General features: G+C 55.1%; 1 protein-coding gene across 1 annotated transcript in view; it reads left to right on the forward strand.

Moving 5' to 3' along the window:
* Positions 1 to 659: 659 nt before the first annotated feature.
* Positions 660 to 26,390, forward strand: part of LOC116945729 (cadherin-15-like) — a 40,088-nt gene continuing 14,357 nt past the window's right edge. Inside the window, exons 1-6 of the mRNA XM_032960233.2 lie at positions 660 to 1,205; positions 17,879 to 18,079; positions 18,956 to 19,111; positions 22,797 to 22,941; positions 24,385 to 24,557; positions 25,299 to 25,433. Coding sequence (XP_032816124.2) covers positions 1,161 to 1,205; positions 17,879 to 18,079; positions 18,956 to 19,111; positions 22,797 to 22,941; positions 24,385 to 24,557; positions 25,299 to 25,433 — 855 coding nt within the window. The 5' untranslated portion in view covers positions 660 to 1,160. The remainder of the gene's footprint in view (positions 1,206 to 17,878; positions 18,080 to 18,955; positions 19,112 to 22,796; positions 22,942 to 24,384; positions 24,558 to 25,298; positions 25,434 to 26,390) is intronic.

Consider the following 26,390-nt stretch of genomic DNA (forward strand, 5'->3'; position numbering starts at 1 on the left):
CACGGAGGGAATTTCTAACTCATGGCGGTAAAAGTCGCCCTCGGGTTGGAGTCTGCTTCTGAAACTGCAGAGAGCACGGGGCCTCCACCACGGCACACCACGTCAGGGTCGTCCTCCTCCTAGAGACGTTAGCGCTCTCATGTGCGTGGCCGTGACAAAGCAACATCGTGACGATGATCATCATCGTCGTTGTGACACATTTTGGCTTAGGTGACCCCCCCCCACCCCCTCTTATGTTCGCAGCGAAGTATACCAGTAACGTCTGTAATACAGTGCGCTATTATCCACGGTGCGTGTTCGCAGCATTCGTCGTTAACTATTAAAGGCCAATTATAAGCGACACGTGCACGTGTGCGTGTTGTACAATGGTGGGTGGCCGCCCGAGGCACGTGTCTCCCCCCCCCCCCCGCCTCCCCCGTCCGTGTTGCTATTGTCTCGCGTGCTGGGACTGCCGCTTCCCGCTGCGTCTCCGACGGCGCTAAAAAGCCGCCGCTCAGCTCTGGATCGCCGTCCCAGCGCGGGAGGAGCTCTCCCACCGAGGTCGCGCACAGCAAAGCCGCGGCCGGCGGCTACGCAGCGCCCTCCGGCACGCGCACCCAGCCAGTGGCGCGGGTTCGCGCACCCTGGGCGGTGGCTACGGGCTTGGGGGGGGGGGGGGGGGGAGGGCAGCTGTGGTGGGCGCGCGGGTGCCTCGTGGAGCAGCTGGCACTGTCCGTTTAGCCACGCTGTCGGGAGCCTAGAAATACTTCTAATAATACCCTCGTCCATCCCTCCCCTTCACACGAGCAGAGAGCCGCGCGCTCCGCGAGCCGCGTGCCCCCCCCCCCCCACTCCTCCTTCCCGCAGGCTCTCGTCCCTCTCACTCCCCCCAGCCAGCGCAGTGCCAGCTCCGGTGCCGTCTCGATCACTCGCTCGCTCGCTCCTCCTGCTCCTCCTCCTCCTGCTCCTGCTCCTCGTCATTGTCGCCGCCGCCGCCGCCGCTGCCACCCTTCCAGCCTCGCTTCGCAAGGAGGCGCGCGGCTTCGAGCGCTTCGCAACTCTGCCGAGTGCGCGGCTGCTGCTGCTGCGTGGCGCAGGAGGCGACCACCGCCACCACCACCGCCACCACCGCCACCACCGCCACCACCGCCACCGCCACCACCACCGCCACCACCATCGCCATGCTGCCCAGCGTTTGTGTCCTTCTCGCCGTCGTGGCGGGGCAGGTAACCCCGGAGCGCGCCATCGCCTCGGTCATTCCGCAGCCGTGGATATAAAGCAACGTCAAAGTGTATTATATTATATGTGTGTATGTATATAAACAGTTTGCAGAATACACCGCTGAGTTCCGCTGGGCCCCTCTGGGTTCTTCCGGGTTCCACTGGGTTACGTTGGGTTCCACTGGGTTACGGTGGGTTCCACTGGGTTACGTTGGGTTCCACTGGGTTACGTTGGGTTCCACTGGGTTACGTTGGGTTCCACTGGGTTACGTTGGGTTCCACTGGGTTACGTTGGGTTCCACTGGGTTACGTTGGGTTCCACTGGGTTACGTTGGGTTCCACTGGGTTACGTTGGGTTCCACTGGGTTACGTTGGGTTCCACTGGGTTACGTTGGGTTCCACTGGGTTACGTTGGGTTCCACTGGGTTACGTTGGGTTCCACTGGGTTACGTTGGGTTCCACTGGGTTACGTTGGGTTCCACTGGGTTACGTTGGGTTCCACTGGGTTACGTTGGGTTCCACTGGGTTACGTTGGGTTCCACTGAGTTCCACTGGGTTACGTTGGGTTCCACTGGGTTACGTTGGGTTCCACTGGGTTACGTTGGGTTCCACTGGGTATTATGGGTTCCACTAGGTTACGTTTTGTTCCGCTGGGTTCTACTGGGTTTATTCTGGGTTTCACTTGGTTCTACTGTGTTACGTCGGGTTCCGCTGGGTTCACCTGGGTTCCGCCGGTAATGCCGCTCGTTTCAATCGCAGAGTTCCCCTCCGCTAAGTCGAGTCACCTCAGCCGTGCTCCAACACCGAATCGGTTTCCATGCAGCGGCCACTACTCGCGTCGCGCTGCATGTCTCACGCGCTGTGGTTCCCGTGGCGTGTCGAAGAATAGCCGCCTGTGATTGGGTGCGATCCGTCACGTGATAGCTGTCGACCCCCAACGTAATCGCCGCGTCACAATCGCGGTTACTCGACGCAAGATGAAGGGCGCGCGCTCACGCGTGCCTCTGTTGTGCGACTAAGCACTCCGTGAGGAGTAAACATTTGTTTGCCTGCTATTATCATCATAATCAGCTACGATCGATCCACTGCTGGATGAAACCCTTTTCAAACCACCGCCAATTTTTCTCATAATCTCTCGATGCAACGATCCACTTAGCACCTGCACGTGAGCCGATTTCATCGCTCCGTCTCCTCGGTGGGCGATCGTCTCTCGGACGCGTTCCACTCCTCATTACTCTTTTAATCATGCAGCGCCCCTTAGACTGACGCATCTTCACAAGCGCCTCGCTCGCTTTGCCTGACAGTCTAGAATGACGTCGTTAACGTGCGTACGTTCTCTAATCCACGTGCTCCTCTTTCTGACTCCCAATGCCGTTCCCAGCGAGCATCGCTCCCCTCCCCCCTCCCCCGTGCCTCTTTGCGCTCCTGTCAGTTTGTGGTCCGTATCTCTCGTCATCGACCACGTGTTTTCTGCACGGTAAGGTAAAACACGTGGGTTCCGTTCGCGATGAATGAAAAAAAAAACGACACATTGTAAAAATAAAAGAATAGCACAACAAAACGTCGACTTGACCACGCAGCGTTTTGTGTCCCGCAGCGCGCCGTGACCCCCGTGTGTCGCGTCACGCGTGGTCACTGCGCCTTAAGGGGTGGGTGGACAGCGAAGTTCCCGGTGTCTCTGAGTCACCCCACAAGGGCCGCTCCACGCTGGGTTGAGAGCGGCTCAACTGCCCCCGTCGCTTTGGTCCCGTGAGCAGCCGCGTGGCCCCAAGGTTAAGGCCGCTCAGCGGTTCCCGGAGGCCCCGGGCAGAACGAATCCCATGTGGAGGGGGGGGGGGTGCTCATTCATGCTGGAATCTCGCTGTGAGGCCCTCTGCGAGACTCTCCCCCACCCACCCCCAGCCATTCAGTGCCAATGCTCTGGCCAGTCGCTTGTGGTTGGTTATCGAAATGCGCCTCTGCTTTTGCGTTTTACTTCAGAGGCGCTGCGTGGCGATAAGTTAACTGCCTCACCTCGTACGCAGGAAGTCGTGGGTTTGATTCCGACCCTGACGCCTGCTGTATATTTGGAGTTTGCGTGTCTCTCTCTCTCTCTCTCCGTGGGTTCGCGTGGATTTTTCTCCGGGTCCTCCGATTTTTTCCCCTCAACATTTACAATGAACGTCACGCTATATTAGAGTATTTGGATGCATTAAATATCCACGTGATGATGCCCCGACTTCGTTGAGCTATCATTTGTGATGGCCAGGTCGCTTCTGAAAAAAAAAAAATCTGCGTAGCTCAGTGGGGCCTCACCTGGTAACATTAAAAAAATTGCTTTAATTCCACTCTGTAATTTTTTTAAAAAATCGTCGCCGCATCACGCGATGTGTCACGGTGACAATCCCATGCGGAGTCCACCTCTGTGTCAGATGACGACCCTGGGGGAGATGACCTGGCACCGTTGCGCAGCGCCGTGGATCAGGTTTCAGACTTGCACTCCGCGGTGGCTCAACCTGCTCGGCGCAGAGCGAACACTCTGAGCGAGGCGACGCAGCTGATTATTCGCTACTGACGATAAACGCTTTCGCACGGCAAACATCGCTGAGACGCGTAAATAATTATCGGCGATGGCGGGGGGGGGGGGGGGGGTAGACCAGAGCGGTGAAGTATCGACGCATCCTTCAGCACCGCAGAGGCTCTGCGTGCGTTACACCCCTTGCGCGCGATGGTTACAGCAGCAGCAGCAAAGAGTTCTTCGGGAGGTAGAAGCCAATGTCGAGGTCGGGCTGCTGGCTACGACGAGCGGGCTTCACGTGAGAAAGAGGGAGGGAGTTGGTGTAGTTTTCCATAATTAAGGGTTTTTTTGGGTAAAAATCGCGTAAATATAAATGTGCCATCAACCCACTAGCACCACCACCACACGACACAGCCAATTAGTAAGGTTTGTCACGTACAACAAAACGTGTCAATTAGTGTTGGGGAGTAAACCCACAACATTAAACAATGTGAGTAGTTTTGCTATTCCTCGTCCTCCTCTGTCGCAAGGGCACAGAACTAGACAGACAGAATACTACCGTGGTCGCCCCTACCGAGCATCCGTGAACAAGAGCTTCGAAGCTCATCGGATTTGTCCGGATCAAATGAAGATTCCGATTTTGATTCTGGACGCCGCACCCTTTAGTCGCGCGTGCACGCGCTGAGCGAGCACGCGCACGCGCTCAGCGAGCACGCGCTTACAACCGAGTGGCACTCAAGCCACGGTTTTACCTCGAGATTTTTAAGCGCTGATATTGTGTGTGAGTCAATCCAAAAACAAGCGTTCACATCTGCTCCTGTTGATTTTCTTGTCTTGGGCCATTTGCCAAAACGTTTATATTTAAAAGGGGCATTAAACATTTTAATGAAGCGCCCTACGGTTTAATGGCCCGTGACAGACGAATGCCTTGGCCGCGAACGATGCCGGCGTGCCGCGCGTCGGCCTGCTGCTCACGACGAAGGACTGTCTCGCCGTACGAATGCGGCAACGCTCCCCGTATCCGAATACGCAGCGCCGATCGACGGCTCCTCGCCAGACAACTGTCCCGCTTCGCAAATCACGCCGAGTGAATGTGCCGAAAAAAAAAACAACAACCAAAACCTCACCACGCCCGTCCGTCCCTTTCGCTTCGCCGGTGGCGATGCTTCAACGACCGCGCCGGGGATTCTCGTTTAGAGGTGCGAGTCGACTCACGGGGATGCTCAGGACCGGTTTCAAGTAAATCGTCACCGATGTTCGGTGGCCGTGGGCGGGAATCGAACTCGGGGCCGCCGGGTTCGTAGCGCAGCGCGCGCAACCCCCGCCGGTCCACGCACTCGCACAGCCATCGCCCTGCACCCACTTCGACGTTGCCGATTCGTAGTGAGTTTCCCGTGGGTTGCATCGTCATGTGGGTACAATAAGAAATGCAATAACAACAACAATACGACAATAATAATAATGCCAATTGTTCTACCGCTCCCCCACTTTCTCAATCATCCACCACACGCGCGCGTTCCCGATATTTTGATTCTGATGAAGACGAAATCATTTGATGAGCCGCTGTGCCCCGACCTGGACTGAGGAGGCACGCGACGCAGTGGGATTCGATTCAGTCATTCAAGCGCTCCAAAATCGAAGGCCTAATTAAAACAACAACATACGAGTCACAATAAAAAAACCATTGCCAAACATGGAACGGCGACACCGACACAAGTCGTGACGGAGCCAAACGGAGCGGTCGCCCACGGGGTTGAGTCACTGAGCGGCAGCCGCGGGGCGCGGCGCGTCGGAGGGGGCGACCGAGCAGGAGACAAAACGACCAATGTAGTTTGCATGCACAGCTGCCACGTGGATTATCACATCGCTCCGCCGTGAAGGAAGGCGACAGCTGAGAGAGGCGCTTCATCCAGCAGTGGATTCACCATGGCTGCGGCTGATGATGATGATGATGACGGGAATGGAAATGACGATTACGATTTTTTTTTATCGTACCCGCCAAACATTCGTGAATGGGAATGGCCGAACATCGCCACGCAGAGCACCCCCCCCCCCTCCCACCCCTTTCTGAATCAGAGTCGTGAGACTCAGGAGGCCTTTCGTGAAGGGGTGGATGAAGGGCTGACTCGTCATGATTGTGCACAGCACTAAACATTCATGAGCGTCCGAGTGTAAAACAAACGCATATCCCTGTACGTAAGTGAAAACAATAATAATTTCCACATACCATCAGCCACACGATCCCTTCTGGGAGGGATGATTTATTCCAGCGACTTTGGTCGAAGCAGCAAGGCTGCCAGTTTGATGTGGAGGGGACTGCACCCACCACATCGAACCGGTCAGGCGCCTCGCGCGGTATAGCGAGCGGCTCATACTCGAAAGGTTGAAAGTAAAACAAAAATCCTGGTTAGGGGTTCACTCGGCCCATCGTTCCTCCTGGGTCTATAAAAATTAGCACCACTTTGTGGGGAAAGTCATCAGCAGTTGTCCCGTAGAACAGATTGTAACCCTCCCCATATGTCCACCACAAGCTGAGATCTGTGGACGGGATATTAGAACCGCTGCACTGATCATCTGAGCAGCAGGAGACAACTTTGACCACGACGTCCTCGTGTGAGCAGAAGTTCAGGAGAAGTTTACTTCCCAAGTAAAGTCCATTGAGCTTAGAAGCTCATTCTTAAGTGCCACTCGGCCGCCAGACGCGCCCTGCCCCAAGGACACAGCGCCCCCCCCCCCTACCCCCGAGGGGTGCCACCGCTCCAGAGGTGTTGCTCTGCCCTGGGGACGTACGGACGTGGGACCCCGCTCAGGGTCAAACGGGTGCCACCAGTGGGACTCACGGTTCCACGACGTTGTATTGCACACGTGCGTGCGCGCACTTTGGCTCGCAGCTGCGCCCCCCCAAGGTATAACAAACAAATAAATAAATAAACGAGCGGGTTGGTGAATAAATAACTAAGTAAATAAATAAATAGCTCGATCCAACGGCTCCGGAGCCGCATGCGGCTCTTGAAGGACTGCTTCGTGACCGTTATTCACGTGGCACTGCGGCTCTTTAAACATTGAGTTATTTGACGGAATTCGAACCAAAAAAATTCGCTTCTTGTTATTTGCTTGCCTATCCCCTGGGGGGGGGGGGGTGGGGGGGGTGCCTCTCTCTCTCCTCGCTCGCTCCGCCTCTCGTCGCCCTGTGTCCACCACCGGGCCCGCCGTGTGGACAACCAGAAGCGCCGCCGTTGTTTGACAAGGCCAGGCCGCGTGGTGTCCGGAAAGGTGTCGGTGATGTTGTTGAGCCTTGAGCTGTTGCTTGAAGGTGGACGGTGCTTGGTGGCTGCTGTGTGCGCAGTGAGAGCGAGCGAGCGAGCGAGAGAGAGAGGTGCAGACGACTGCTGCTGATGCAGCTACAGAGAACACCCCGCTCAGCCAGGACGGCGCTCGTCTTGCGTGCAATGAGCAGGCCTGCCAGACGCGCTCTGTAGGACGGCTCTGGCGAGCTCAGTCGTCGTGATGCTCTCTGCCCCCGTCAAACGTCGACGCGTTTCAGCCGCGAGGCTTTTGGTCGACGTCATCGCACGTCAAGCCGCGGCTATTGTAGCAGCAGCAACAGCAGCAGCAGCACGAGACAAGGAGGAGCAGCCGCGGATGACGGAGGCGCGCGGGGGAGCGGGGGGGGGGGGGGTGGCGCGCCGCTGTTTGGCGGCGCATTCCATCACCGCCTCCCCCTCCTCCGCGCGCGGGTAGCACGCGGGGCACGCGCGGGGCAGCGACCGTGGGCAGCTGAATTGCCCTCCCCCTCCTGTTCCCACATTCAATTCCGAGCGCACAAGTGCCGCAATCAATCCTGGAGCTCCTCGCTCAACGTGTGCCGGTGGCAATTCGCCAGCTGGCCAAAGCCGCTTGCACTGGGATCAGCCTCCTTCGCGGTGGCCCTCGTCGGCGGTTTTATTTTGTGAAGAGAAGCAGCGCGCTGTTGTCTCGTTATAGCCGCCACGGTGGCGATAGGCGCTCGAGCGAGCGACTCGCAGTCGGCAGGGTTGCGAGTTCAAATCCTTCGTTGCGGTGGGGTTTGGTGGGGGGGGGGGTGACTCAGCCCATCAACTCTCCGCGGTCGCTAAAATTGATAGCACTTTTTGGGGAAGACAACAGTGGGTGTGCTATGGACAGAGATTCGTCCCCCTCCCCCCACCCGCCACCTTGTTGTTGCGTAAGGACATGCAAGAGCAATGGACGACACCGCGGTCATAGGAAATGTGGAATTCCCACGACTTTTAGGTCAGGGTTGCTAAACCAAAAATAAGACGAGAAAGCAATCGATGAGTATATGGATTGAGGCGAGCGAGAAAGAGGAATGAATGAAATGTCTAAACCATTGTTTATGCGAAACAGCTGATACCCAGGAGCAGCCGGGCTGGGCCGGGGTCGAATTCTCACAGCGCTCGCTGGGAAGAGGAGTGGGGGGGGGCGGAGGAATCCAACCCATAGCGGCCGTCGCCGTACCCCCGAGTAGTTTCCGCTCGACACGTGATCTCCCATGACTGGGGGTGGCAGCAGGGTCCGCCGAGATGATGGCCGTGGTGGATTTTGTATTCGTGCCGTACCCTTGTCGGGAGCGGTGGTGCAGCGGTGAGCGCCCCGCACTACGATCCAAGAGAAATGAGTTCGATTGAGGCTGTACGGGCGATCTTTTTTCTTTGGATGAGGCGTGATTCAGGCGTCCCGTCCACGCAAACGAAATCCTCGTCCGCGTTACCCGTGGCTCGCCATCGCCGCCATGAGCACGGGAAGAGCGAGAGACGGAGTGATTTGCCACTCAAATGAACACTGCAGCATTGGTGCTCACAGACCTGAGTCGGTGGTGGAAATTCCACATTGATATGGGCGGGACCACCCACCGGTGACTCTTCCACAAAGTGATGTGGTATTTTAATGTGTATTGCTGCTGCTGTTGACTCCGGAGGGTCGCTGGGCTGAGTCAAGTCCCGACCAGGATTATTAACTCGCACGACTCCGATCGCGAGCGGCTCGCCCTACCGCCGAGCCACTGGGGCTGCTGACACTCATTCAGTCAGCCAGATATACCGGCTGGCGTGCCGTGGGACTGGATATCTATAAACAAAAAAAGAGCTTCATAGCTCATCAGATTCCTCCAGGATTAAAAGACCCCTCCGAAAGATTCAGATCCTGGCTCGGTGCAAATCCCGTACTAATGTAGAGGCCACTTCTCGATGGCTCGCGTGGCGTTCGCAGTTCGCCCCGCTCATCAGCAGCGCAGCCTCAACGCCCGTGCCCGTATAACGAGCGAGCGAAGGAGTGGCAGCTACCGCAGCCGTGCGGACGTAACGAAATAATGCAAGTATTTTTTTTGGTATGTGACCAGGTATGGCCCACTGAGCTATGTGGCTCTCTCTAAGAAGCCACCTGGCCACAAATGATAGCTCAACGAAGTGGCTTATCACGTGGGAATGTATAGCAGTCAAATATACTCTGAACGACCTCCTGCGTGTCGGGCGAGAGCGTTAACATCTCCTAGCCACCTAAGACGGAACGGTTCCCGGCTCAGCTGTAGGCGATGAGACAAGAGCAGCAGAGGACGTGCGGCTCAGTGGCACGAGCAGCAACTTCTCCCTCCGGGCGTAGGGACTCACAAAGCCATTCGTGGCGGCGGCGGGGGGCGGGGGGCACGCCGTGGCTTTATTATTCGAGGCGTCGTTGGGAATAATTGTGAGCGCTCATAATGAGAATGTGATTGCCTCTCGCTGCTGTGCCCTATTAGCTCACCCATCAGAGGCAATGATTGTTGGCTTCCTTCTTTCACCACTCACACGGTCGTGGATTCCCACACTCGCACCCGACACAATACTCACTCACACCCCACACAATACACACCACACACAGCACCACCACCCCACACAATACACACCAGACACAGCACCACCACCCCACATAATACACCCCCACACAATACACACCACACACAATACACACCACACACAATACACACCACACACAGCACCACCACCCCACACAATACACACCAGACACAGCACCACCACCCCACACAATACACCCCCACACAATACACACCACACACAATACACACCACACACAATACACACCACACACAATACTCACCACACACAATACACACCACACACAATACACACCACACACAATACACACCACACACAATACACACCACACACAATACTCACCACACACAATACACACCACACACAGCACCATCACCCCACACAAGACACACCCCACACAATACACATCCCACACAATACACCCCACACACAGCACCACAACCCCAAACAATACACCCCACACAATACACACCACACACAGCACCACCACCCCACACAATACACACCCCACACATTACACACCCCACAAAATACACATCCCACACAATACACCCCAGACAATACACACCCCACACAATACACACCACACAGAGCATGCTATATTCTTTACACAGCGCCCAATTTAAACTGAAAAGTGATTTTTTTTCAGAGGCGAATAGCACACGCATTTCACACAATACACACGCATATCACACAATACACACGCATATCACACAATACACACGCATATCACACAATACACACGCATATCACACAATACACACACATCACACAATACACACGCATATCACACAATACACACACATATCACACAATACACACGTTGCATAGCACAGACCACACACAATATAACGCACACCCCACAGCCTGCATAATATTTCACACAATAGACTCACACACCACACAACCCACACCACACTCACCACACACACCACACAACCCACACCACACTCACCACACACACCAAACAACCCACACCACACTCACCACACACACCACACAACCCACACCACACTCACCACACACACCACACAACCCACACCACACTCACCACACACACCACACAACCCACACCACACTCTCCACACACACCACACAACCCACACCACACTCACCACACACACACCACACAACCCACACCACACTCACCACACACACCACACACACCACACAACTCACACCACACTCACCACACACACTACACAACCCACACCACACTCACCACACACACCACACAACCCACACCACACTCACCACACAACCCACACCACACTCACCACACACACCACACAACCCACACCACACTCACCACACACACCACACAACCCACACCACACTCACCACACACACCACACAACCCACACCACACTCACCACACACACTACACAACCCACACCACACTCACCACACACACCACACAACCCACACCACACTCACCACACACACCACACTCACCACACTCACCACACACACCACACAACCCACACCACACTCACCACACACACCACACAACCCACACCACACTCACCACACACACCACACAACCCACACCACACTCACCACACACACCACACAACCCACACCACACTCACCACACACACCAAACAACCCACACCACACTCACCACACAACCCACACCACACTCACCACACACACCACACAACCCACACCACACTCACCACACACACCACACACACCACACTCCGCTCGCACCTCATTCCCCGGTTCTCTGTGAGCCCTGCTGGGTCCCGGCCGGCCTAGACACGCGCCACGGTTGTGATTTGTGGCAACATTTATAGACGCGTCTGCTGCCGTTTAACGTTACACTGTTTCCCCTTCTCGTCTCAGTATTTACAATGCGATTATAAACATAACGAACGCGATGGGAGCGACAGCGAGATCGCTCGGTGAGAGAGGCCGATCGGTGTTTGAGACTGAGATCAGTGGGGTGAGCGTCGCTGTGTAAGATCAGTGGGGTGAGCGTCGCTGTGGAACAGTGCACTCAAAGTGGGATATCACGAACGGCTGATTTTTTTATAAGCCAGACCCAGGGTCGTCCATAGAGGGGGGGTGCAGGGCACCCCCCACCCCGACGCCGTGACGTCTACGCGCGGGATCCCCCAAAGCGCGGGGCCTGGGGCCGGTCACCCCGACTCGCTGTACCCCCAAAGGGACGGCTCTGGCCCAGGAGTCTCATACGTCCGGACCCCCAAATTCAATCGTGCTCCCACCACCATCCAACGCCACGAACCCTTCAACTCGCCAGATTTACACAGGTAAACCCTGCCCAGGCTAGTCCTCAACAGGAGCAGCGCCCCAGCCCTTCACTCGGCCCGGTGACTAACGCTGCCTGGCACTGCCTCCTGCAGTTCTGTTAAAACAGACGAAGCAGCGGCGACCCCGCTCACCCCTCCAGCTCCCCATGAAATCGGAGGCATTCGGTTTTAAAATAGTGTCCATCTTGAGTTTCAGCGGTCCGCACGCTCCCTCCACCACTCAGACGCACCGAGCTGGATGATGACCCCCAAGTCTCCGGGGGAGAAGGGGGGTGGAGAGGACACGGCTCTCGGAAGGTTCCTCTGCTGATTTACCGAATTACCGACCCTTTGTTTTCCGTCGCATTCACGCGGAGGCGGGTATAAGCGGGCTCCGCACCTGGTGCGGGGCTGCTCGTGTCCGGGATGAAGACGCCTCGTAAAGACGCCTCGTGAAGAAGTCTCGTGAAGACGCCTCGTCAAGACGAAGAAGAGTCAAGCCTTAAGTCAGCGTGGCCAACCAGAAGCCCTCCTGGCTTGGCCACGCCAGTCGTATGAGAGCGTCAGTGTTAGCGAGGATAGGTCGGTGGTCACCACGCTATGTTAAGAGTTGCCCGTTGTGTTAATAATAAATAGTGTTGCCTCCCAAAGTTCCACTGTGCGCCTGAATTGAACCCACAACTACAACACCACGAGAATTAAACCCCCTACTACAATAGCACGAGAATTGAACCCACTACTACACCACGAGAATTGAACCCACCACTACAACACCACGAGAATTGAACCCACTACTACAACACCACGAGAATTGAACCCACAACTACAATAGCACGAAAATTAAACCCACTACTACAACACCACGAGAATTGAACCCACCACTACAACACCACGAGAATTGAACCCACTACTACAACACCACGAGAATTGAACCCACCACTACAACACCACGAGAATTGAACCCACCACTACAACACCACGAGAATTGAACCCACCACTACAACACCACGAGAATTGAACCCACCACTACAACACCACGAGAATTGAACCCACTACTACAACACCACGAGAATTGAACCCACCACTACAACACCACGAGAATTGAACCCACAACTACAATAGCACGAAAATTGAACCCACTACTACAACACCACGAGAATTGAACCCACCACTACAACACCACGAGAATTGAACCCACTACTACAACACCACGAGAATTGAACCCACCACTACAACACCACGAGAATTGAACCCACCACTACAACACCACGAGAATTGAACCCACCACTACAACACCACGAGAATTGAACCCACCACTACAACACCACGAGAATTGAACCCACTACTACAACACCACGAGAATTGAACCCACCACTACAACACCACGAGAATTGAACCCACAACTACAATAGCACGAGAATTGAACCCACTACAACACCACGAAAATTAAACCCACCACTACAACACCACGAGAATTGAACCCATCACTACAACACCACGATTATTTAACCCACCACTACAACACCACGAGAATTGAACCCACTACAACACCACGAGAATTGAACCCACTACTACAATAGCACGACAATTGAACCCACTACTGCAACGCCACGAGAATTGAACCCACTACAACACCACGAGATTTGAACCCACTACAATAGCACGAGAATTGAACCCACCACTACAACACCACGACAATTGAACCCACTACATCACCACGGGATTTGAACCCACTACAATACCACGATAATTGAACCCACCACTACAACACCACGACAATTGAACCCACTACATCACCACGAGATTTGAACCCACTACAATATCACGAGAATTGAACCCACTACTACATCACCACGAGAAACGTGCAGCCTCCGGGCTCTGGAGACCGCCCGAAGAAGATTCCAGGCACGCGTTGATAATGATGGCGCACAAGTGGAGACTTTTTGATTTTTGTAAGCTATTAACATACATTTGTTATCATGTTACAGTGTATTATCCGTTCTCTTTCTATTAAAAACGATAATCTCATATAATTGCGTTAGAATTTTTTTAAGCACCCTGTATTTTAAAACATTTTTTCTTATTTGACCAGGTAAGGCCCCATTGAGATATATAGCACTTTTTCAAAAGCGACCTGGCCACAAATGATAGCCCCACTAAGTGCCGAATCATCACGTGGAAATGTATAACCGCAGCCAAATATTGCAAACGTATGTTAATTCTGAACGTGCAAGGGGAAAACCGGAAGACTGGGAAAAAAATCCACGCGACCACGGGGATAGTCACGCAAACTCCAAATATACAGCAGGCGTCAGGGTCGGGATCGAACCCACGACCTCCTGTATACCAGGCGAGGGAGTTAACATCTCCTAGCCACCGTGATGATTATGAGAGAGACACGCAAACTCCAAATATACAGCAGGCGTCAGGGTCGGGATCGAACCCACGACCTCCTGTATACCAGGCGAGGGAGTTAACATCTCCTAGCCACCGTGATGATTATGAGAGATACACGCAAACTCCAAATATACAGCAGGCGCCAAGGTCAGGATCTAACCCACGATTTCCTGTAGACCAGGCGAGGGAGTTAACATCTCCTAGCCACCGCGGCGTCCGACTGTGACTCCAGACGAAATGTACTCTGCCCTGCATTCACTCCCTTAGGCTCGGTGATTCTCAACATTGTTGGTACCCTCCCGCCCCCCACCGTGAAAAGCACTGTGTCCCGTGCCCCCCCCCCCCCCACAATTAAGGTTACTAACGCCACAATACACAGATCGGGACAGGTGAGAGCCTGGACAGGTGATAGCCTAAACAGAAGAATGCCTGGACAGATGAGAGCATGAATAGATGAAATCCTGGACAGGTGAGATTCTGAACAGGTGAGAGCCTTGAGCTGTTGCTTGAAGGTGGATGGTGCTTGGTCACTTCTACGTGTGCAGTGGGAGAGAGAAAGAGATGCAGACGACTTTCTCTGGTATCTCCAGTTTTTCCTTCCACATTTAGAATCAACGTCACGCGTTTAGAGTGTTTGCCTGCTATACATTTCCACGCGATAAGCCGCCATTTCATTGAGCTATCATTTGTGATCAGGTCACTTCTGAAAAATAATCTAAGAGCTCAGTGGGTTTTACCTGGTAAAACAAAAACAAATAGTTAATTATTATTTGTATATTTTTTAAGTTATTTGTTTACCTTTCCTATACTTTGCACTCCTATCGTGTTTGTGTACTGTTTGTTGTTGTAAAGTTCTGACCCCGTGCCCCTACTGGACATCTGAGAAAAATATCTTCTTAGCTCATCGGATGTTTCCAGGATAAATGCATATTAATATTCTCAGAATGTGGAGCCCGAGGTGATGCCGAGGATTTTCAAGCGACATGCAAATGGGTAATTCAAAAATAATTCCAATCATAAGAAGAACAATCCATTGCCTGTCACAACAGCACCTCGTTTAGGGGGGCTGCGCACGCTGCTCATGATAACGGCAACATTCATCTCTCGCGTTCCTAACGGTTCGTCTGACCGTAATAAAAAAAAAATCTGATAAAACATTTCATATATTAGGGAGGAAAAGTCGCGCAGATAGACCCGCCACCACCCCCCGACCCCACCATAGTAAAGTGGAATTGCCACCCACTGGCTCAGGGCGGGGATTGGGGGTGGTGGAGGAGGAGGGGGTTGCGGGGTGTGAGGTGGCTGTGGGTTATTGCCCGCGGCGCGCTTTTACAACCTGGAAAGCGCGCGGGTTCAGCAGAAAAAGAGTTACTCCGCCCCTCTACGTGGACGCCCACCTCTCGTGGCGAACAGAGGCCGTTACATTCTGGACGCCCTGTCGCGTTTTGCGGGCGGGCGGGCGGGCGCGTGTTCCGTGTGTGGAACGCAACGCGCAAATGAGCACAGCGTGATCACCACTGGCGGCGGGATCGGAAGCACCCCAAGCGGGGGTCTTTAGCGCTCCGGCGCTTTAGCCCGCATGCGCTTCCTGCCGGAGTTATGGGAAGCGGCGGAATCACGATACCGACAGCAGCTAATGGCTCGTGAGATGGCCGTTAAAGGCGGACGAGTATTGTGCGAGGGAGGGTGGTCGCGGCGGGCGACTGCTGCCACACTCGTGGTTTGTCTCGGAAGTTGCTGACTGATGGGAAGGAGAGATTCGCGGGAGGGTTGGAGATTGCAGGAAAACCGAGGGTAGGGCATAAATATTCTACCGAGTGCGTCTGAAACACAAAAAAAAATGCGCCGCTTTTCTCACGCATTTCCTTTTCTGACAATAAACACACGGAAACGCATAGTCGCCTTAAAATATTAAACGAGATTACATGCATTTTCATGCAACCTAAACTGAACTCGCGACGAAGGCTGGTCGTGGACGTGCGTGCTCTCGGCCCTCCGAGTTCATGCATAGTGGATCGGCGCACAGAGCGAGCTACGGCGTGCTGTGCGCAGCAGCTGGCGAGGTGTCGCCGGAGGGGATCCGGAGGAGGTGACACAAGGCCAGGTAGTGATGGTTGCACCATCGAGAATCTAGAAACATTGCAGCGCGTTCACTCATGCCTTGCTACAGCATCTAAATATAGCAGCACGCGTTCCCTCCAGCTCATGTACCACAGCAGCAGCATCAGCTCAAAGCGAGGTGCAGAGATCTCGCGGACGCCGTGGGATTGCGTCCCCACGGCGCAGGGAGGGTCAGGATGAGAACGCGCGGGCCGTGAAAGTGCGGGGCTGGGTCTGGGGGCTTTAATCTCTGGCAGGGCAATGAGGTTTTTAAAAAAAAATCTTATTGCTATCAGCAAACTAACAACATACCTCACCCCTCTGGTCACTGTCCTTAATCACGTTGGACAAGGTGGGTGCCATGCCACGCACGGTAACCCACACCGAGGAGTGGGTTCCGTACCACGCACGGACACCCACACCCCGCACCACACCGCAGCCGTACGCTGCCAAACGTGCGCCTGTCTCAAATCTGTTCGCTGGGACCGCGCCGAGACCCCAACCCCTGCAGCCCCCCGCCCGCCTGGTGATTCTGCACGCACAGCTGGCCTCCCAGGCCATCGCGACAACAGCTCTCGGCGCAGGCAGTCGCCACGGCTCTTGCAAAGAAGGACACTGGGTCACATCAGCGATAATAATGTTCATAGTAATAATAATAACAACGTGTTAATAACAAGGTGGTGGTGGTGGTGGTGATAACCTAATCTTTATCTTCGTTCAGGATCTCGACATCGGTCGCGAGGAGTCTCTCGCTTACCGATTACGGCTCACTCAGTGGTGAGGACCCTGCGTGAATGTCTCTGCTGAAGGAAAACGCAATCCGTTGCTTGCGCTATTGATCCTCAGAGCATCAGTCGCGGTGCGATTGGTCGTGGTCACTGCAGACAGAACCCAGCGCAGGGCCCCAGTCCAGATGAGGGCGACGCAGAGCGCACTCGAAGCCGGTGCCTCGCCTCTCTCCACATCCCCGTGTGTAGGGGCAGCAGTCAATAGGGCAGCAGTCAATAGGGCAGCAGTCAATAGGGCAGCAGTCAATAGGGCAGCAGTCAATAGGGCAGCAGTCAATAGGGCAGCAGTCAATAGGGCAAATGCCCGGAGGGCCGGTCTGTGGTGGGGAAATTGCAAATGTGATCAGAGTAAAACAAATATATTAATGTTACGTAAAAACATATATTATAATATCTAATATCATATATATATTTCTTTACAAATATTTCCAATATTTTTTTAGCATTTATATGTTTATTGTATAGTATTTTTTGTAATAAAAATAAGTTATTACACCTCCAACGTGTACGCTTCATTGCTTATATAAAAGCTCACAGTTGGCGTGAAGTCCCATATATTCGGCAGCCCCAAAGATTATTCCTCACCGGCCCCTTTGATCTCTGTCGGACCCGGCCCCCCAAAATGAGGATGATCGCACTGCAATTTGGGGGCCGCGTGCTAACAAACGTCTCGGCCGATGTTGTGTTTACTCCCAGTCCGTCACTCAATGGGGAGTTACACAAACAACTTCTCCCTCTCGCGTGTCTCCCCACCTCCCTCCCCTCCCGCCAGGGCTTCGCGCTGAAGGCCGGAGCCTCCGATGAGTGGCTGCAGTCCGGTGTAGATGGGTGGTGGCTGCGCTACTCCCAAGATGTTGTGGTGGCGGCCACGTCGGTGAACGGCGGGGGTCGCGTGAAGAGAGCCTGGGTCATCCCGCCCATCAGCGTCGGCGAGAACCTGCCCCAGCGCAGCCTCCCCAAGTTCCTGGTGCAGGTAGGGGGGTGGAGGGGAAAGGGGCCGGGGGTTCGCTCACGGTTGGCTACGTACGGTGCGAAAGAAGTCCAATGTACACACACACGGACAGGACGCTCACACAGAGACGCCCCTCGCTCAGGGTCCCTTCTGTAGCGCGCTGGCATCACGGCACTGGGCATCACCGTGATACCCCCACGCGAGAGGCGACCTCCCCGTAGCACCACACAGCGCGTATAGCCTGAACAGACTGTTGGGGCAAGTGCTGTTAGCGAGCACCTGTGAAGACCAGCACGGCACACGAGGTGGTAGATGGCCAGCACCACGCCCTTTGCCTCCCTAGTAGCGATCATTTTACACACCGCACCAAGTACTCATTTAAGTTCTGAGTCTATCTAGAGGAGGGCCAGTACCGGTTAAAATAATCGTCACCGGTGGTGGCCGTGAGCGAGAATCGAACCCGGGCGGCCGTGTTCGTAGCGCTCCGACCGCCACACCACCGCTCCCCTACAGCAGCGCACCGAGCACACTGACAAACAGAGGCACGCGTGCTGCTCGTGGAACGCTGAGGTGTCCCAGGGCACCCACAGGGCCGCCGAACGTCACACACACAGAGGCCGGCCGCGAGAAGTCGTCGCTGGGACGGCGAGAAAGCGTTCAGCTCCTGACGCGAGGGCGAGTCCGTAGACTGAGCGCGCTCCGGCTATCCGATCGCGCCGCTCAACCCCGCAACCCCGTTGCGAACGCGGTCTGCAGTGGCGTCGACTCACCCACAGAGTCTGAGCAGCGGCTCCAGCGGCGGCTACAGCAGCAGGCTGTGCGCAGAAGCTTCGCGCGGCTCTCAATTGTGCGAGTCCCTTCCTCACCGCGCTCGCGTCCGCGGCGTGGTGCACGCAGATCAAGTCGGACAAACAGGCGAACACCACCATCATCTACAGCGTCAAGGGCGTGGGCGTCGACCTGCCGCCCACGGGCGTGTTCCGCATCGACAAGGTGTCTGGCAACATCTACCTGGAGAAGCCGCTGGACCGGGAGGAGAGGCCCCAATTCCGCGTAAGTGCAGGGCAGTGCCTCCGGTCCGCACCGGCAGTGTTCCAGCGCACTTCGCACAATCGACGTCACCATCGTCAATCACGGTCATCACACCGTCATCATCACTCGGACCACGCGGCTCTAAACTAAATTATTAAACTAAACAATGTTTATTTTTTTAGTTTTTCCAGGTAAGGCCCCACTGAGCTATGTAGCTCTTTTTTTTTTCAGAAGCAACCTGGCCACAAATGACAGCTCAACCAAGTGGAATATCGCGTGGAAATTTAAAGCAGCCAAATGCCGTAAACGCGTGTTTATAAATGTCGAGGGGAAACCCAGAGGATCCACGGGGAGATAAGACGTACAAACTACAAATATATACAGGTGTCAGGATCGGGATCCAACCGAGAACCTCCTGCATACCAGGCGAGGTCGATCTCCCCACCGTGGCTCAGCAGTAGGGCGAGCGCCTCGCACTGTTAAGAGTTCCATCCTGGTTGGGGGGCTGACTCAGCCCATCATCCGTCCCGGTGGTTTAAAATTAGTACCATCGTGTGGGGAAGGCTGACAGTGGTTGGCTTTTGCATAGACAGATCACCGCGATGGGAATGTGAAATTTCCACGATTGGCTCTCTGCACATTTGAGCAATAAATCACGTTGACATAATCAACAACATGATCAACATAATCATCATCATCATCATCCATGAGAGGGGGTGATGGCGCATGATGCACAGCTAAAGTCCTTGGGGCCTTCGGAGTGTTCGGAGGAGTTTGGACATCGCGCTGCGTTCTCATAGAACAGCAGCAGCAGCTGGGACAGCAGCAGCTGGGACAGCAGCAGCAGCGGCTGGGACAGCAACAGCAGCAGCTGGGACAGCAGCAGCAGCTGGGACAGCAGTAGCTGGGACAGCAGCAGCAGCAGCAGCTGGGACAGCAGCAGCAGCTGGGACAGCAGCAGCAGCTGGGACAGCAGCAGCAGCTGGGACAGCAGCAGCAGCTGGGACAGCAGTAGCTGGGACTGCAGCAGCAGCAGCTGGGACAGCAGAGAGCGCCCCTCCGTGATGAGCGGCTGTGCGTGACGGTGCCGCCCAACGTGACGGCACCGGCCAGTGGCCGTGACTGAATCGGTGCGCCAGGCGCTCGCGGTCATCGGGGGGAGGGGGGGGGTAAATGGGGGGGGGGGCGGTTGGCTTAGAGAGGGTGGAGAGTGTCGCGCCAGACGTGCGGTGATCACCTTCGTGGCAAGGGGGGGGGGGGTGTGGGGGGGGGGCAACCTCCCGTTTTGGTACCTCTATAAACGGGCACCGGCAGAGCCTGTTGCTACGCGGTGCTCCCGAGGGCCCGAATTAGCTGGCGCGTTGATCTCCGTGACTTCGCGCCAGCCCCCACCAAAACACACGCGGCGCGCACCCTTGCAGGGAGACCACCACCACCACAAAACAAGACATAGGTCCTCCGTGTAGCCTTAATCGACTGTCGGGCCAAGTGCTGTGAGCGAGCAGCGCCTGGGAAGGCCGGCACTGTGGCGCACGAGGGGGGTGGGTGGCCAGCACCACGTCCCCGGTGCCGATGTTTACGCATCGCACCGAGTACTCATTTGAGGCTGAGTCGACCTAGGGGAGGAGGCCCAGGACTGGGTGAGATATTCATCAATCGTGTTGGTGGCCGTGAGCGGGAAACGAACGTGGGTCCGCTGGGTTCGTAGCGCAGCGCGCTAACCGCTGCACTACCACTCCCCACACACATATATGTGCTATACAACGGCAAAGATCCCCTGTATAGCCTGAACAGACTGTTGGGGCAAGTGCTGTAATTGAGCAGCACCTATGAAGGCCCGAACGGCACACGAGGGGGGTGGGTGGCCAGCACCACGCCCGGCCGTCTTTGTCTCCCCAGTGGCGATGTTTGCATACCGCACCAGGTACTCATTTAAGGCTGAATCGACCTAGGGGAATCCCAGAACCAGTGCAGATAATCATCAGTGGTGTTGACCCTGAACGAAAATTGAACTCGGGTCACCGGTTTCGTAGTGCAGATCGCTAAAAATATATTAATCGGGCGACGTTTCGGGTAACGGTACCTCCTTCATAGCCCATACACAGAGAGGCAGAGTGGATGAGACACAGTTGGAGACGACCACGTGTTTACACCATGAGGCCCTGATGGAAATTGATATTTTTTTAATCCTGATTACACGGTTTTATTTAAATTGGTATATGAATAGTCATACTATCAACAGCGATTGAGTAACAGACAGACCCTTCAATAATCACAAAGTATCACTGACTCAATAAACTCATTTATATTCACAGGCAAATTATGCAATGTCCCTGGCACTTTGCATTGTGGGAATATTTGTTCTAGTGGGCACAAGTGACGATGATTCACATTCTTGGGCCTAATTACCATTTCAGTAAAAGGCATTTGCCGTAACGTCACCAGTTATATATATAAATGTGTTGTGTGTGTATATTTAATGGCACGCAGTGTTGCTATTGACGAAAGTGTTTTCTTTTATTTTGTTAACTATGCTTGTGCACCACGACCAATGCAGAAGCAGGGGCATCACCAGTTAATGTCGGGGCGCCGCGGTGGCTAGGAGATGTTAACTACCTCGCCTGGTATACAGGAGGCCGTGGGTTCGATCCCGACCTTGACGCCTGCTGCTGTATAATTGGAGTTTGCGTCTCTCTCTCCCCGTGGTCGCGTGGATTTTTCTCCGGGTCCTCCGGTTTTACCCCTCCACATTTATAATCAACGTGAGTTTAGAGTATTTGGCTCATATAAATGTCCACTTTGTTGAGCTATCATTTGTGGCAAGGTCGCTTCTGAAAAAGAGCTATAGAGCTCAGCAGGCCTTAGCTGGTCAAATGAAAACTATCTGGCCTATGAAGAAGGTCGATTGCCCGAAACGTCATCTGTGGAGTGGGCGGCGCGCGGCAGTGATTTACCGAAACTACTGCCGCGGTATTAACCAGGGCCGCCTTTCAGCATTCCAACCGCCCCGTCCTCTGCCAACATTACAGACAGCGCGTTGAGTGTAAGGTCGGGAGGGCTCCAGGTATCTAGCGATGTGCAGCTGCATGTGCAGCAGCAGCAGGTGACGATGATATGGGGACCGGCTCGGTGGGAAGCGGTCTCGTCTAACAGCTCCATCTGTGTCTGCTTCTGCCACCCCCTCGTCTCCCCCTCCTCCACCTCGTCCTTTCCCCCTCGTCTCGTCTCCCTCTCCTCCCTCTCGTCTCCCCCCCCCCTCCTCGTCCTACCCCCCTCGTCTCGCATCGCCTCTCACCTCCCTCTGATGCTCCTCTCGCCACGATGCCCCATTCCCGCGTAGAGAATAACGAAGACAAACACAGTTCGTGTGTGGGTGCAGGCTGTGTGTAGTGCAGTGATAGTGTGTGGGTGCAGGCTGTGTGTAGTGCAGTAACAGTGTGTGGGTGCAGGCTGTGTGTAGTGCTGTGGCAGTGTGTGGGTGCAGGCTGTGTGTAGTGCAGTAACAGTGTATGGGTGCAGGCTGTGTGTAGTGCAGTAACAGTGTGCGTGTGCAGGCTGTGTGTAGTGCAGTAACAGTGTGTGGGTGCAGGCTGTGTGTAGTGCAGTAACAGTGTATGGGTGCAGGCTGTGTGTAGTGCAGCGTGTGCATGCGAGCTGTGTGCGTGTGTGTATAGTGCGCTCATGGTGCGCGTGCGTGTGTCCCCAGATCAAAGCGTACGCGCTGGACGCGGCCGGCAAGTCCGTGGAGGAAGCCGTGGACCTGGACATCATCGTGGTGGACATGAACGACAACCGTCCCGTCTTCAACAGCAGCGTCTTCGTGGGGCACGTCAAGGAGAACTCGGAACCCGGTGACTCCCGCACTCCCACCTCGCCCGTTCCCAACTCGCCCTCTCTCAACTCGCCCGCTCACTCCCATTGCGCTCACTCCCATCGCGCAAACGTACGTGGCACTTAAATGCAAAAGCAGTACAGCAACTAGGACGTCAGCGAGGCGTCTTAAAAATAAAACCCAGAACCAAAGCAATGCAGATGACGAGACGGAGATACGAGCGCTTGGCGTGTGACTCGGGGAGGAGGAATATCCACGAAAGACTTAATTAAACATAAATTAATCCGGAACATTTCGGAATGTTTGCAATAGTTCTATTCCACGCATGGATTTGTGCGCGCGTGGGTGTTCATTCGTCGAGTCGAGCTCGGTCTCGCCTGGTACGGTGGCGAGATGTTAACTACCTCGCCTGGTATGCAAGAGGTTGGAGGTTCGACCCCTCCTCTCACGCCAGCATGTTTGGAGTTTACATTTTCTCCTCGTGGCCGCGTGGATATTTCTCTGGGTCCTCCCGGTGTTTCCACGTGACGATAAGCCACTTCGTCGAGATATCGTTTGTGGCCAGGTCACTTCTGGGAAAAGGATGTACAGCTCAGTGGGCTTTACCTGGTAAAATAAAAATAGTCGTTTAGGTTTAATCGTTTTTTCGGGAACGGAGCGTTACCGCCGCGGCATCTCCGCGATGCGCGAACCCCTCGCGATGTGGCCCAACACGAACCTCCTGGGGTCACGCGATGACGAGTCTCTGGAATGCGCCTGGTTGGTGCGCGAAGCACGTGCGATGCGCGCACCATTCGCCACGCAGCAGCGGCGGCCCGCCGACCCACACACACACAAACACACACACAGACTCATCACGAGTTAAACATAGCAGGGAAGGCCACTGACAGCGCCGTGGGGGGGGGGGGGGCGGGGGGAGGTGAAGGGCTGGCAGGGTGCACGCATCAAGAACAGCAGCCGCGTGGCCAACTGTTCACGAGGCATTTCAATTATCTGTCCGCCGTGAAAGCGCGCAGTCTAACGAGATGCTGCGGGGGTCAAAGACGCAGCTCCCGTTTTAATTTTTGTTCTTTCAAATGAACACATTTCACCGAGATTATCTCTCGGGCCGTTCCATCTCACCAGGGATGTCGACGCAGGTTGAAATATGTTCGAGTCGATTGATTAAGAATGGAAACGGGTGACATTTTGGTGGCCTACCGAGGTGGAGGTGGCTGGGGTTTGGGCCGCGAGGAGCGGGGGGGGGGGTGCCACGTTGGGTCTGCCCACTTGGGATTAGCACCCCCAATTAGCACCCCCAATTAGCACGGTTAGCTACGTACGGTCCGAAATTGATTCAACATGCATACAGTAAAATAGTGGGGAGACAAAGGCGGCCGGGCGCAGCAACGGATGCGTCGCTGCGCCCGTGACGGTGCTCCCCCCCCCCCTCCCTCCGCTGTCCGGCTCGCCGGGCCCGCAGGGGCTCTCGTGATGCGCGTCGGCGCGTTGGACGCGGACGACCCCAACACGGACAACGGCGACCTGCGCTTCTCCATCTTGGACCAGTCCCCGGAGCAGCCCGAAGCCTCCATGTTCAGCATCGACCCCCACACGGGCGACATCCGCACCGTGACCGTCGGCCTCGACCGAGAGGTGAGAGGTCACCGCTCGCGCGAGACCGCGTGGCGATGCGCAAACAGCCAGCGCCGGCACGTGGCGCTGGCTGCCCCACAGACTTCGTGTGCCCTGCCGCCCTTCAGAAGCGCTGCTTCGCGAACAGCGCTTGCTCCCCAAACAGGCTGTGTGTGTGTGTATATGGGGAGTGGCAGTGCAGCGGTTAGCGCGCTGCGCTACGAATCCGGAGTCCCGAGTTCGATTCCCGCTCACGGCCACCAACACCAGTGACGATTATCTTAACCGGTCCTGGGCCTCCTCCACTAGGTCAACTCAGCCTCAAATGAATACTTGGTGCGATGCGTAAACATCAGCACCGGGGCTTGGTGCTGGCCACCCAGCCCTTCGTGTGCCGTGCCGGCCTTCATAGGCGCTGATCGCTAGCAGCGCTTGCCCCAACAGTCTGTTAAGGCTACACGGGGGGATCTTTGTCTGTGCGCGCTTCCGTAACATTTATGCGGTGTCCACGATGCCGCTGAGAACATCATCTCATCGTCCCCACGTATGTCTGTGCGCGCGTTTACTTACACTCATTCACACGCATGGGCACACACACGCTCACTCGCGCACAAACACGCACACTCACCCACACACGCATTTACATACACACACTCACATGATGGCGCACGCATTCACATACATGCACGTGCACTCACAAACATTTACGCTCCCACATTATTACACACACACACGCTCACACGCGCACACGCTCACACACAGGCGGTGGCGAGCTACAACCTGACCCTCCAGGTGTCGGACATGGCTGGGGGTCCCGCGGGCCTGGTGACCACGGCGACGGCCGTCGTCCACGTGGACGACGTCAACGACAACGGCCCTCGGTTCACACAGAGCTCGGTACCACAACGTGGCCTCAGCCTCCTCCCGCTGCTCACTGCACGCACACACAAAGACAAAGATCCTCCGCCCCGTATAGCCTTAGCAGACAGTTGGGGCAAGTGCTGTTAGCGAGCACCTAATAGGAAATCTTATTTAAAGGTATCTCGTTGGTGTTTGAACATCTTAACACCGGTTGTATTGCCAGAAAGGGTACAAGCTCTACCGGCAAAACGGCCCCATGGAGATGTATTATTATTATTATTTATTCACTGAGTCGAATGACTTTTTTTTCAGGAGGGTCCTGTCAGCCGATGGTTCACGACTTGTGTTTATTATTATTATACACGTGGTTGTTTATTATTATACACGTGGAGGAAACCAGAGCACCCTGAGAGAGCCCACGGCTTTGCGCGAGGTGGCAACGCTTCGCCCCCATACAGATGGACGCAGGTGGCGATTAATCCACTTGCAGTACTCGCCATACCCTCTCGGCCAATTAATGGGCGAGTTTACACGTGTGAGGAAACCGGAGGATCCAGAGAAAACCCCACGCGTGCGAGGGGGCAACACTCTACCCCGTACAGACGGAACAGGTGAGCGCCACATCATTACTGTACCGCCGTCTCCTGGCAGAGCCAGGGTAGGGACTCCTCCTCGACGCGCACGTGGAAGGGAGTTTCGCAACGTGTGTGTGTGTGTGAGTGGTCATCCACCAACCCTCGCTGCTGCATCCACAGCGCTGGGTTACAGACGGCCACGTGCAGCAGCGTAGCCACCACCTTCTCAGAACGGTTCCCATTCCTACATACACCACTGTGTTTCTGCAGAGGGGAAGCGGCAGTGAGCGTGGGGTTGCAGGACCAACGGCTTTCGCAGCGGGACTCCAACTCATTGTCAGAGTGAGCAGCGATTGCCGTGTATGGCAGTGAGGAGCTCGCATTTGGCTCTAATTCCAAATGGCTCACATGGCGGAGC

The sequence above is a fragment of the Petromyzon marinus genome, chromosome 25 (genome assembly GCF_048934315.1).
Source record: "Petromyzon marinus isolate PM22_M1 ecotype Great Lakes invasive population chromosome 25, UKy_Petmar_22M1.pri1.0, whole genome shotgun sequence".
NCBI classification, from domain to species: Eukaryota; Metazoa; Chordata; class Hyperoartia; order Petromyzontiformes; family Petromyzontidae; genus Petromyzon; species Petromyzon marinus.